Here is a 12,628-nt window from a genome sequence, read left to right on the forward strand (position 1 = left end):
CTTACTATCACCAGGGATGTCAAACAATCATGACGCAATGGGCTAACCTGAAAACCCACTGCAACCGACACCTCGGTATTCAACCACACAGATGCTCCGAGAGCTACGCGCTGCCTTCACCCCGTGGGACGAACGAAATTGAAGAGGTCAAGTGTTTCTTTCGTACGGCTGATCAAGTTAGCCTCGTCAAACACCGACGCGACGCTCATCAAATGATACCGAGACAGCGGGCGTCCAGAGGTGCAAACTGTGGCTCAAGGTCTCGCTCATCTACGAGAATCGGCCGCGTTCCACCATTCCCTTACCAATCTACAAGCCAACTCCTTGAACCTAACAGACAAGTTCCGATTCCACGCGGGCCCAGCCCCTTTGTGGCTATGAATGGAACGAGGGAAGATGAAACTGCGACATTTTCGTCGAACGGTTGTGACGCGTCCCTTACCTGAGCCTATACTGGTAAGATCACGATATCAGCACCATTCGTGGATCCCGACGGCTCGTAACAGTTCTGGTGATCAAGCATTCTACCACTCGAACGGCCACTCAACCTTTCGACTAGACCCCGGAAACCAGGCAGGACGGAACCTCAGCAAGACAAACGGCCTTCCTCCAATCCGCAACATATTCCCGGAATGGTCCAAGCCATACAACAATGCGGAGGGCTACGGCTCAATTTCTACACCATCCACTTTGCCCCCACTGCTTAGCCCGCCTGTTCCTTTGATGTTCTGACTCTGTCCAGCGAGAGGCGCCACAATCGTGTGTCTATATTTCACCGCGGTACCGCCAGCCTCGTCATAGTACGACTACCCTGATTCTCACATACGAACCTAACACACCCACTCGAGAGTATCACCCTACGATCACCGATTTGTGCCTGCCGACGACTGCCTTGCAGATAAATGCGAGCTGAGACCGTCCTTGCCAAGCCCATCAGCTTGAACTGAAAAGAAGGATTGAATCTCAGCTTCAAGCTTCGATATAGTGGATTATGCTTACGTTCGTGATATTGCAGTAATAGCTCAAAATGTATCTCCAGTTTCTGACAATTCTGTTGTAGTAATGATGTATGTTCAAGTAGAGATACCGGCAGCTTGAGCGCGCCGTGACTCGCTCCAGCCGCCGCCACGTCACGGTAGAGGAAAGGACTCAACACTATGCTGCATCCCTAAGTGCACAACACGCGTGACAAGTTACAAGTTCTAGGGATGACGTAGTATTAATGACCATGTACACAACCAGGCGTACTACGTCCTATTATCTCCCGGCGAGTCTGTGGCAGACAAGGAGACATGTCGAAAATGACGACCCGACCGCTTTCTGTGCCAAAAGCTATCTCATTACGGTGTACTGCGATACTTCCTCGGTAAGTCATCACGTGTGAACGTATGAGTCGATAGGAGGACGGCACCCAGCATAACCTCCGTCTCTCGATAGCAGACGCGTACCAGAGCCAGCTGTCGGCGAGGAAGAATGTGTACTCTGCCGGGTCAAGACTTTCGTCTTGCAAGGCCGAGCGCGGCCGGTGCTGCGGCGAGATGGCACCAAAGCTGGCATCGGTCATGAAGAATCTTTCTGTAGGAGAGAATCTGACGTTCTCCGCAGCGTCTCCGCCATAATAGTGACACACGAACGTCGCGTGAGGCACGGTGTCGACGAACGTCGAGCCGGCCCGACTAGTTGCTTGGATGTCCCAAAGCGTGATGCTTGGTATTTTACTGGAGGCAACCAGGAGACGGCTGCCGTCTTTGGAGAACGCGAGAGCTGTAGGTACGCCGTACGCACGGGAATAAGGCACCAACTTGAAGTGGCCCGTCGCCTGTGGCGCCGTCAGGCCGACCAGTCCGAGTATATGGTCGTTCGCATCTTCGGAGGAGCCAAACGCGATTAGGCTGTCGTCGGGAGAGACGGAAACGGAGACTATACGGCTCCTCCGTTGGTAAACGATATGCGATACTGTGCTGCGTGTGCTCGGCTGGCCAATTTCCCAAACACGGACGCTGCCGTCGTATGAACACGAGACTACATGTTTCCCTCCTGGAAAGAACTTTGCCATCCGTACGCCCCGATTATGCCCGGTGAACGTCTGTTCGCAACGACCACTCTTCACGTCCCACAGACGAGGGCTGGCAGCTCTATCGAAGTCGGCCATGGCCTCTGATGAGAGCAGCTTCTCTCCGTCGGGCGAGAATGTCAGATACGAGACAACGCCTTGATGGCCTTCGAGGACTTGCAACAGAGTACCGTTAGTGGTATCCCATAGACGGATCGTGCTGTCGCGAGAGCCGGTGGCGAGAATGCGCCCGCTTGGCGAAAACGTCGCCGAACGTACAACGGAAGAATGGCGAATATCAACTGCAGCGTTCTCGTACAAGCCTGATCCGCTATCCTGTGTCAAATTTTCCATCTCGCCTGTAGGCTTCTGTTCCCCCTTGGTCAGCAAATAAGATAGGTCCCAGATGCGGACATTGTGCTCTTTGCCACAGCTGGCCATCCGCTGGCCACCAGGGGAGTATCTGACGCTGTACACTGGGTCGGAATGCCCTCTCAGGGTGTAGAGGACAGATCGGCTCGCTATATTCCATAGAATGATGGTGTGGTCGTGCGAGCCGGAAGCCAGTGTGGAGCCATCCGGAGAGAAGTCAAGAGCCCACACTTTGGATGTGTGGCCTTGGAGAGTGTGTGACCAGTGGTCGTCGCTAGTAGAACGCAAAAGGATAGTCATAGCTCCGTTTCCGAGTCCCGCGGCGTAAATGGTATCATCGGGTGAGATGGCGACGGATGATATAGGAAGGTGTTCGGGATGGTCGAATTGTGTGCGGCAGGTCCAAGCACCCGATTTCCAGACTTTGCATGCACCGTCTACACTGCCGGAAACCAGCAGCTTTCCAGACCGGGAAAATCTGACATTTGTGATCGCGGAATTGTGTGCCGGGGACAGGGTTCTGGACGAGCCAAGTCCATTGCTGAGGTTCCAGAGTTGTACTGAGTGGTCGTTGGAGCCCGAGGCGAGAACTCCACTATCTGGGGAGATATCTATAGTCCTGATCCAACTGGCGTGACCTTTCAGCGTGTAGAGTCGTCCGCCAGTAACAGCGTCCCAGATGATGACGGTCCGATCCGCGGAGCCTGAAGCGATGTACCTGCCATTGGGCGAAAATGCCACACATACAGCTGCTTCCAGATGTCCTGCCAACGTGTGCAGATGAGAGCCTGTAACAGCGTCCCATAGCCTAACCGTCCCGTCTTGGGATACGGAGACAACGCGTCGGCCATCAGGTGAGAAGCAAACGCCCAATACCCGTCGCAGATGGCCTTCAATGCTGAGGGTGCAGGCATGCCAACGCTGCTGGAATCCGCTGATCACCCTCGGCACGTTGATTGCTTGCCCAGCGTAGTATTCCCTAAGTTTACTGGAAGTGGGACAGAACGGGATGATTCCGAAATGTGCTTGGAGACAAGAGATACTAAGGCCTAAGAATGACTGCTGTACGGCTCGTTGGCAATCATATAATAGTGTGATGATATCAAAATGTGCGATAGGTGATTCCTGGATGCGACAACATAGTTAGTGGCGAATCACTAAAAGCGAAGGAACTAAATACCAGTAATCTCTCCCGGAGTTTTTCCATTACTGAAACCGCTCCGCTTAGCTCTCCAAGCAGGCTCAGAGCCTCCAGCCAATTCAGCAAGTGGCTCTCACCGAACTCAGTGAGCAGGGAACAGAGTTCGCTGTCGATTTCGCTACTGGAGGCGTGGTGTGCCCAGTAAAGACAAGCGTATCGCAGGGGTGGAGGAATGTGTATCGCTACGAGGTCTGAAAGTTGAGGCACCTCCGAGTTCGGCACGCTCTGTTCGATATTGCAGATGTCCATCTGCAACCCGCTAATCATGGTATCGAGGCAGCGTCGAGCAATAAGCCCATGCTGGATCGCCGGATTGACCAATAAATCGGGGTCACGACATCGGTTTGCGTTGGTGAGGAAGTCTTGGAACGAAGGGTGGATGAGGCTGATGACGGCATCCTCGTCGTCCGGAACCATGACAACTGAGTAGAGATGCGCGAGTGTAGTTCGAACTGTTCCAGGCTCGAGGAGCATGAGTGTGTCGATGGCGTTCGGCGAAAGGCGGTCACGGATGAGGGCGAGGGTACCCAGCACATTCTTCAGTCTCGATTTGAGCTCTCGAGTGACGTTCGGATGTGCACTCTTCAAAACCTGGAGATACAGCTCGTCCAGCCGATCGAAAGCCGTTCGCTCGTTAGCTGTTGTCCCTTGGCCCTCAAGCAGTAATCGGAGACGGCCTTTCGGGTCGCAAGCATTGACGTCCTCGATAAAGCGTATCGCGGTAGATGCGTATATGAACAGTCTGTGCGAAGACCCGACTAGCTGTGGCACCTGGCCTGCGGAAGGCCACGAACTGCCCAAGTTGTATCTCTGTCGGATGCTAGCTATCTTCTCCTGCAGGAAGATGCCGATGTCACGCTCTGTGGTAGCTGGTGGCACTTCGTGGAGAATGACATGCTGCGTCGCGTTGAGTAGGCCGGTCGACTGGAAGCCGTAGGTGATGTTTGGGATGGGCCGGCTTGTGAGGAAAATCTTCAGGGGAGCCAGGTCGGAGACGTGCTGGGAGAGGGCACGAACAATTAGAGACGTCGTCTCATCGTCCTTGCATTCGTCTAACGCATCGATGACGACTGCACAATGTGGGAATGTTGGCAGCTCCTGTAGGGGGTCAACAATCAGGCACTTGAGCTGACGAGAGACAAGGGATGTCTGTATGTCAGGGTCCCGCTTCAAGACCTCTGCGGCCTTCTCCTGGAACCTGCGATCCCACAGACCAAGCTGGTAGGCAATCGTAGGAAATATCATCTGGACATCACTACACTCTCGATTGTCCCTAGAACAGAAGAAGCTCGCGCCAAGGCACACGCGTTCCGAGCACCATGCCGCCACAGTCTGTGCGATGGTCGACTTGCCTGTTCCAGCCTGCCCGCTGAGCAAAAACAGCCGCGCATCTGCTCTCGGTGGCTGTAGAACGGTCTCGGACATCCGACCTTCAGCCTGGTTTGGGAGGAACCATTGGTAGATGGTGTTCAGAGTCTCCGATCGTGTTCGACCTTCGCAGATGACACGTTGGCTGGGGTAGTCGAAACGAGCAGCAATAGCGTAGCGCAGACCTACGATTTATAGGAGACTTCGGAGTTAGGGTTAGGTTCGTCTTCATCTGGTCAAATGGACATGTACGCGTAAAACAGACGCACAGCCTGCTCAGCCGTGGAATCTCCCGCATGCCCAACCTCAGACGGTGACGACGACGATGACGGCGTATCCGTAGCGGACGTACAATGAGCCTGAACACCCGCGGCACAAGATTGAGACCTTCGAATGAGAACGTTCACACACTCCTCGATGGCGTAGTGGTTGCCCTTACCATCGCCAAGGACGCAACCGCCGCGTTTCCGCCACTTCAATCCGCGGTCGGGGGCGTTGCCAGTGTTGTAGATGTCGTGAAGGTGAGTGGATCATCGGATCGTGCCACACATTGTTTCCTTATTCTTCTCGTTTAGAAAATGGGGGCGAACATCGACCAGATCAAGCTTCTTGAGCAGCACGCTAATCAACTTTCCACCGCTCTTCAAAATCCTATCTTCAAGAACGAGAAGGCATGTCCGGAGGATTTGCGCTGGCGTATAGATACCCTTGAGAGGCACGAATCAATCCGATCTGCTTCTCTAGCCTACTCACTTCCGCATAGACAGCTAGCAGAGTCGACGAAGGAGATTCGCAAGTTGGCCTCTCGCTCTAAAATCTCGCGATTTTTCAGGTCCGATTCGCATACTGGAACAATAAACGAACATATCACAAAGATATCTCGAACCATCGAGGCTTTCCTGGTCAGCCTGACTTGTGAGAGTAGAGGCGCTGTGTTGCTCACTGCCACCACGTATAGATTGGGGGGATCGTGAATCTCGAAGTCGGTGTTAATGTGAGTAGTTGTATGTTACCCTCGCACACGTGTATAGCTCAAGGGGCATACCATAGGAACTGTTGAGACGCTTCGACAAGGTCGACACCCGGCTCGATGAAAACCAAGCCTTCATTGGTAAGCATTCATGCTTCACGTTCAGTCATGCAATTCGCAGTGCCCGTCAGCATTCTCCCAGGCGCGACACATGGAGTCGAGACTCAGTCGACGTCCGCCTTTCGCCTACCACGCGAACCAGTGCTAAACACGAGTAATCTAGACGGATTACAAAACCATACACCACAGGCCGATCGCTTAGGGCCGGCGGCATCAGCGACGTGGACAGAGCACGGCAAACCGTAAATACATCCTGCGACTGCGACAAGCAGCAGAGCAAGCGTCTGCGACGGCATTGGAACAGCTCGGAGAAGAGTCGAATTGACACTGCCGTGTCCCTTGATATACCACGCACCACAGTGCAACAGACAGGGGAGTGTGCAGCGGCCCTGCTTGTGATAGATAGGCCTGCGAGATGGCCGAGGACGCCCAGACGAGGGAGGACAGGCGAGGAGTGAGGGGAAGAGAGAGTGGTCGTCGGCCGGCCGGTCGCCGTCACTGGCGCTCCAGCCGTTCCTCCGTGGCGGTCGTCGTAGAAGCGGCCAAGGCCCGCCAACACGGGATTGACTGCAGCCTGGGACTTGGTCCATCCCTTCGAGCGGGCAGATTCAGTGGTGGGAAAGGATGATATGAATTGATAGAGGCGCGAGGACATTGGCGTTCTCGCAACGAGCTGACCACAACAGTATGCAGCAAAGAGTCCTAACGCATAGAAATACGTGCTACATAACATGTGTATCTGATTACGCCAGTGTTGATCTGGCAACAGGCCTAAAAATAAGCTATACTAAGGCTACAATTGACAAGTTAGGATGGAATCAAAGGTCCGTGAAGCCTAGTCCGTATAGTCCAACGTCCCGGTATTCGTGTGTACAGCAAGTAGAAATGCAGAAATATAGCATGTGCCCGTAGAATCCGCGCATAATTAGCATGGTTGTAACCGCGAGACCAAAGGACCTCATCACAGGACCAGTTCGCGCTCTGATGCCTGTATGGATTCTAGTCAGAGAAAATCAACCAATAAGAGCACTCATAGAGCATACCCATGGGGAGAGTGATCCAAATTGATGACTTTGAACAGCCTTAATTTTTTGCACCATTCCTGGCCTGTTCTTCAGGGAACTCTGGATGGCGGAGAACCTGTGCTCTAACGTCTTTTTCCTGGATGAAAATATTAACAGATATATCTTCGCCAAACTGAGATACCAAACCTACTGCAGGTTCCCCATAAACTTGCAGACTTTGGGTCTCTGGCCCTCTTTCGACTCGCGTAGGATATCCAGCAAGACCTGTCACCAGAATAAATCATCAGCCATTGGTCAAGTAAGATTCGTAATACGCACCGTAAGCATGGTGTGCTCTCCTCCCCATGCCCGCTGCGAGTCCTTTGCCGACGAGATAGACAACTAGTCAAGCACTCAATGAACACGAGTAGACGATAATAAAAATATTTATACGCACCACATCAGCAGCAACGGGTCCATAGGGTGGACCCTTACTAGGCTGTGGCAGTACGGGGGCTCGCTCGGACGTGGGCGAAGAGCATTGGGGCCGCTCCTCAGTAGTGTCGTCGGGCACCCACGCCGCAGAGGACGACACAGCACAGTCCGTCAAGGTCATCGATGTCTTGGAAATACTAGCTCGGGCACCCGTACGCTGCGTGGCGCTGTACACAAAGCTACGGGTGTGCGTTGCGGAATACACTGGGCGGGGTGAGTGTATGTAAGTATTCGTGCTGGTCAGAAGATCCCATCGAAGTCGTACCAGTATGACGGGGATTGATGACATAGCCAGAACTTGACCTCCGTGATGTATAGCGCAAATGTCGCCAGTCCCAGTGATAATCCAGATCCAGCATGGTGCCCGAATGACAGGTATCGAAGATGGCCTTCGTAGCCATATTAGCGATAACTCATTGTAAGCTGTGAAAATACACACCACCAGACGAGCCCCCGGAGGCAACCTGTCAACGAGCCTCTCTCTTAGAAACTAATACGGCGCGTGGTCAGTCACATGCATGGCACATGGCTAAGTAAGATACACCTACGTTGTCTGTAATGATTCCTTCGAGCTTTCCCCTGTCTGGGTGTCCTTCCTTTAGCTGGTACGGATCGAGAGGCTTGCCTTCGACGTCAAGCGGTTCGCCGAGGTGATCATCGAGCAGAATAACTAAGGATGGACGTCAAGCCTTAGCGAATGAGAATAGATCGGCTCTACTTGCCTTCGTCCATGTTGTCATCTTCCGTGCCCGTGCGGCTGATGATTTGGTACCCGTGTCCGGCGACTGCAGTTGCCCCATGAACATGCTAAAACATTTGCAAGACGCCAATCCGACGACGCACCGAAGAACACACGCCGATCACCAGGCTGGATGTCTTTCATGAACGCTTCGATCGCTGCTTCCTGCACGAGATGTCAGACGACCACGGACAGAGCACAGTGGAAGCATAACGCACTATGTTCGCCTTCGTCGGGCGCATACACTCATTTGCAGGATCATCGATGAGAACAACAATGTTCTGTTCGAGATAGCCCTCGTGCCTAATGAGGAAATCCTTAAGCAGACGGACATCCCTGTGAGGCGTCCTTAGCCTCCCCACTGGAGGCCGTTCGGGAGCGTCGTACTGCATGCCAATGAGAAGTGCCTTGTCTCGGTCCCGGACGCGGTCCCGAACGAAGGACGAAGGAATGGGAGACATGTGATGTTTGGTGGGGACTTGGCCATGGCGTGCGATATTTATACGATCTGGAGCCTCGGCAAAGCGACAGTGCTGTGTCCCGCTGATTGACGTCGGGTGCGCCGGCGGTGCGGATAAACCGAGGGGCGCGAGCCGAACGCCAGGCACCGCCAATGTACACAATGATGAGAGGGCCAGCACAGCACGACGCGACTCGAGATTTTGTATGGTTTCCAGAAGGCGAGACTGACTTCATCCGGTGGAGACGGACGTGATGCGCTCGTGAGTACCGGCTTGGCGCGGGTAGGGTTGGACAGGATTGTGTCATAGAGGCATTTTCGTCGTTGAAAGGCTGTGCGCGGTACAAAATCGCGCGTCCCTGGGTAGAGAGGCTGTTTCGAATCTTGAAGCTGGCTGCATGAAAACGCATACCGCGTTCATCAAATCATCCAATGTTTCTGGCGAGGCTTGTCGTAGTTTTGTAGGTTGCCTCATCTGGACTATATTAAGGGTCCGCAGGCTTCGTCTCAGATGTGGGGGTTCAATCAAGATCAAGCTGTGCAGCGCCCACATCCGAGAGCAGGGAGAACGGGCGTCGCAAAGGCGGCGCACGTGAGCGCGACGGCGGGGGCGGCATTCGACGTTGGTAGCATTTTGGCACAGCAGTCCATGCAGTGGCGGCGGCGATGCAAGCACGCTTCACCTAGCTGCCAGCAAACACAATACAATTGTGTATTGGGACATTGCAGCAGAGCGCCTGTGCAGCCACATCGCATTGTAAGTGCCCGCGGCGGCGCGCGCACCGAGTGCAAATATCCGCATACGCTCATTGCTAAAGACCTGTGCCGGTCGAAAACTGTGGCATATTTAGTACAGCCTGGCTTTAGTAGCACACAGGTATGCGCCCCGCAGGCGCAGAAGAGAGTGGTCAGGAAGACAAAGACAAAGCCTACTAGCACACTTAGAGGTACGTCGAGCATTGAGATAGGCATCGGGCTTAAAGTTCGAGAACCTCGTCCAAGGTCGTGTCTGTTGCGAGGGCTGGCTGACCTTCAGCATTACGGGCCCATGTCTTCAAGGTAGAAAGCTATAATGGTCGAGGTTATAGGAAAACTATTTAAACATTCACGCCGAGAATACCTGAGGTTTCTGCTTCTCTTGGAGCTTTTTGAGAAGCTTGCTGGCGTTGAAGCGAGGCCCTTTTCCCTCGCTAATAACTTTCAAGCGTTGTTGATACATCTCGTCGCTTCGCACGGATGAGGCGGCGTGTGGATATGACAGCATCGCAAACAGCTTACCAAACAGTCTGGTGCACAATCCTGGCACTCTTACTACGACCAGTCGCAGGTTCTAGATGTCTTTAGGCGACCTGCCAAGCTACGGAGGGTAAAAATATACCTGACTTCAAGCAATTCATCATAATCTACGACGATCCGCGTTTTACATCATCACGCTTGGCAGGGGAGAGACAGAAAGCGTACCTGAATCATTGACTGGCATGGCCCACCGGCCATTGTCCTTTGAGAGTCTTGAGAAGACGAGAAAGAAATCTAGACAATATTCAAAGCTGCATTTATGGACAACCATCGGGAAGCTTACCACACAGGCTAATTCCGGCCGACCCCGCATTTGTTGTCTGCCTGACGAGCAGCTTTCGTCCCATGTGCCTGCCCGCTCCTGAGCGACCTTCGGGGTATTGAGTGGAGTGGAACTTGTGGCACTGCTGTCTCGTCTTGCTGGCTTCGACCGTATGCGCCTCAGAGGCAGCGAGTTATGCACCAAGACGACCGGAGCTACGGCAGCAACAGTCATTCTCCGAACTTGTCTGCGAATGAACTTCCGCATTTTTCCGATACTCAAAACCTTGGAGATATCTCGAGAGGCGATGAGTACTGTGATGACAGACCGAGATGGAGAGTTTTACCTTTCGCCGGATTACCGCAGCCGTGAACTTCGTCGTCCACGTGAACCTCTTCCGGTTTCATAGAGTCCAGGTCTAAAGGAGCCCTCAATTGATACGCATGTTGAGTGAAGCGTAGGCGAAGGCACCTACCAAGGAGCGTTCCGGAGTGACATGTCTCGACGATAGCCTGCCGCGATAGGTTCAGATGGTGCCGTGGTCATCATTAACACTACGACCTTACCACGAGCTGAGAGCCTGGCGGTATAGCATCGACTAGCTCCTTTCGAAATTCCTGAAACAAGTTTAGCACGGCTTAGAAACTAGAACATGGTGGGAGCGGAACCGTACGCACATTATCGAGTATGAGGCCTTTCAGCACCTTGTAGAAGTCGTGATTCTCAGGAAGCCGACCTATATCCTCTGGACTCTCCAGCAACGGTGCATCTCCTGTGAAGGGGGGAAACCACCGTTCCCAGCTGCAATGAAGACTGCAGGACGTTGTCAACCGCTCGTTGAAGCGGATCCTGTGACTGGACACACCTTCGTCGCGCTCGTCCTCTTCCGTGCCATCCAAGTTGATTAGCTGAGCTCCATGACCTGCAACTAAAGCATCTATCTAGTTATGCGCCTGGTACGGCTCCGAAGACTGACAAGACTTGCTGAGTAAGATGCGACAATCGCCTTCTCTCATCCCTTCAACGAGACGGCGGAACTCGCGCAGCTGCTCGGACAGGCGTATGTGAGGGATGGATGTAAGACGAAGGAAGAAGAGAATTGCTCACGATCGTTTTCCTGTTCGGTTTGTTCAAGCGATAAAGGTCAGAATCGTCCGCAACAGATTTGATGCCCTGAGTGTCGTCCATGCCGTCGTCCAGTAGCACAGTGATATTATTAGGCCAGTACAGCTCATGCTTAATGAGATATTCTCTGAAGCAGTGAATGTCTTCATGGATGCCAGGGAGAGGAGGAACGGCGTCGTCTCCCTTGCGCCCGTACTCGAGGCCGACAAGTAAAGCCTTGTCTCTCTGCCGCCTGTTGTGAAGGAGCGATGACGACGCTTCACGCAGGTACGGCGGACCATGAGGCATGGGATCCATGTCATGTCATCCAACAGCACAGAAGGCTTATATGTCATGGCCAGTCTTAGGAGGCGGCGTGAATCGTACGCCGATCGAACCTGCCGGCCAATGCAACAGGCGATGAACTTTACTGTCAGAAGGTGATGAATTGCTCTCTTCCAAGAGATCGGTCAGCGTACGCACCGACAGGCGTGCGACGATACTTAGCATGGCTAAAGTGCTTGAGAAACGATGTATCACGATAGTGACCGATAAGCTGGAACGCCCACCGTGTGGACAGCATATTTCAGCCGGAAGACCCGAGTTAGCGTATTCCATGCAAGAACGAGCGTCCGCAGATTATAGCAGCCGGACAGCGTAGTGCTCGAGGATGTCGGGATTTAGCAAGCAAATTGTTCGTGCGTTCGTGGCTATGAGGCCGATGGGGGCTGCAGAACGCCAGTTTCTGAGGTGACGCGTTTGTTAGCAGTACAAAATTCGACCAGAGAGTAGAGATACAGTCTTCGTGAATGGGGCGTCTGTATAGACCTAGGGTCATGATAAATAGCCCGAGCACATCGCCCGCGTGTACAAGGCCAGATAGAACGTCAGCGTCTTAAGACGGGTATCGCCGATATAGGGCATAAGCACAAACAACGCCGCCAATGATACTGGCGAGAAGCATCCATGTAGGAAGGGCCGAATTCTCGCTGAGAGGAGATGGCCTAGTGTTCTCGCGACTGTAAGATGGCTAAGTGATTAACTTAGATTTCGCACGCTCCAACTATGCCAAGCACATACCTTGATCTCTTTCCTAGCTGTATCCACACGTCTTTGGTTCTTCTCAATCGTGCTTGCCTCGATCCCCTCCTCTCTCTCGGCTTCTCTTCCAATAGCATCAGCAA

The 12,628-nt window shown here is 53.2% G+C and overlaps 5 protein-coding genes across 5 annotated transcripts in view; 1 reads left to right on the forward strand and 4 right to left on the reverse strand.

Moving 5' to 3' along the window:
• Positions 1–1,059: 1,059 nt before the first annotated feature.
• Positions 1,060–5,209, reverse strand: PHACADRAFT_138987 (uncharacterized protein). The gene is made up of 2 exons (XM_007393012.1): positions 3,606–5,209; positions 1,060–3,550 (listed from the first exon to the last, which is right to left on the reverse strand). The coding sequence occupies exons 1-2, from the start codon at positions 5,049–5,051 to the stop codon at positions 1,220–1,222; spliced, it is 3,777 nt and encodes a 1,258-aa protein (XP_007393074.1). The 5' UTR covers positions 5,052–5,209; the 3' UTR covers positions 1,060–1,219.
• Positions 5,210–5,347: 138 nt separating this feature from the next.
• Positions 5,348–6,330, forward strand: PHACADRAFT_192865 (uncharacterized protein; the record flags this gene model as incomplete). Its single annotated transcript, XM_007393013.1, has 5 exons — positions 5,348–5,515; positions 5,570–5,896; positions 5,953–5,988; positions 6,045–6,105; positions 6,146–6,330. The coding sequence occupies 5 exons, from the start codon at positions 5,348–5,350 to the stop codon at positions 6,328–6,330; spliced, it is 777 nt and encodes a 258-aa protein (XP_007393075.1).
• A 363-nt stretch (positions 6,331–6,693) lies between these two features.
• On the reverse strand, positions 6,694–8,748 carry PHACADRAFT_251546 (uncharacterized protein). Its single transcript, XM_007393014.1, has 9 exons — positions 8,541–8,748; positions 8,427–8,487; positions 8,306–8,368; positions 8,132–8,253; positions 8,023–8,073; positions 7,849–7,972; positions 7,546–7,787; positions 7,428–7,490; positions 6,694–7,373 (listed from the first exon to the last, which is right to left on the reverse strand). Exons 1-9 carry the CDS (start codon positions 8,712–8,714, stop codon positions 7,296–7,298), a joined length of 978 nt encoding a protein of 325 aa, XP_007393076.1. The 5' UTR covers positions 8,715–8,748; the 3' UTR covers positions 6,694–7,295.
• Positions 8,749–10,618: 1,870 nt separating this feature from the next.
• PHACADRAFT_192867 (uncharacterized protein) lies at positions 10,619–11,753 on the reverse strand (the record flags this gene model as incomplete). The annotated part of the gene is made up of 6 exons (XM_007393015.1): positions 10,619–10,758; positions 10,816–10,852; positions 10,907–10,957; positions 11,018–11,262; positions 11,317–11,386; positions 11,448–11,753. The coding sequence occupies 6 exons, from the start codon at positions 11,751–11,753 to the stop codon at positions 10,619–10,621; spliced, it is 849 nt and encodes a 282-aa protein (XP_007393077.1).
• A 216-nt stretch (positions 11,754–11,969) lies between these two features.
• The window catches only part of PHACADRAFT_182186 (uncharacterized protein), a 2,898-nt gene continuing 2,239 nt past the window's right edge, over positions 11,970–12,628 (reverse strand). The window contains exons 9-10 of the mRNA XM_007393016.1: positions 12,525–12,541; positions 11,970–12,463 (exon numbers count right to left, since the gene is read on the reverse strand). Of these exons, the coding sequence (XP_007393078.1) occupies positions 12,340–12,463; positions 12,525–12,541 (141 nt within the window). The 3' untranslated portion in view covers positions 11,970–12,339. The remainder of the gene's footprint in view (positions 12,464–12,524; positions 12,542–12,628) is intronic.

This window comes from Phanerochaete carnosa (assembly GCF_000300595.1).
Source record: "Phanerochaete carnosa HHB-10118-sp unplaced genomic scaffold PHACAscaffold_3, whole genome shotgun sequence".
Taxonomy (NCBI): domain Eukaryota; kingdom Fungi; phylum Basidiomycota; class Agaricomycetes; order Polyporales; family Phanerochaetaceae; genus Phanerochaete; species Phanerochaete carnosa.

What these genes read in the sequence shown, in the direction of transcription:
- PHACADRAFT_138987 (XM_007393012.1), bottom strand. Translation starts at nt 5,051, where the DNA reads ATGTCCGAGACCGTTCTACAGCCACCGAGAGCAGATGCGCGGCTGTTT. An exon ending in AACTCCGGGAGAGATTACTG is followed by an intron (nt 3,551 to 3,605) that starts GTATTTAGTTCC and finishes TGTCGCATCCAG; the next exon opens with GAATCACCTATCGCACATTT.
- PHACADRAFT_251546 (XM_007393014.1), bottom strand. Translation starts at nt 8,714, where the DNA reads ATGCAGTACGACGCTCCCGAACGGCCTCCAGTGGGGAGGCTAAGGACG. An exon ending in CTCCGGGGGCTCGTCTGGTG is followed by an intron (nt 7,973 to 8,022) that starts GTGTGTATTTTC and finishes ATGGCTACGAAG; the next exon opens with GCCATCTTCGATACCTGTCA. An exon ending in GACCCGTTGCTGCTGATGTG is followed by an intron (nt 7,491 to 7,545) that starts GTGCGTATAAAT and finishes GTGCTTGACTAG; the next exon opens with TTGTCTATCTCGTCGGCAAA.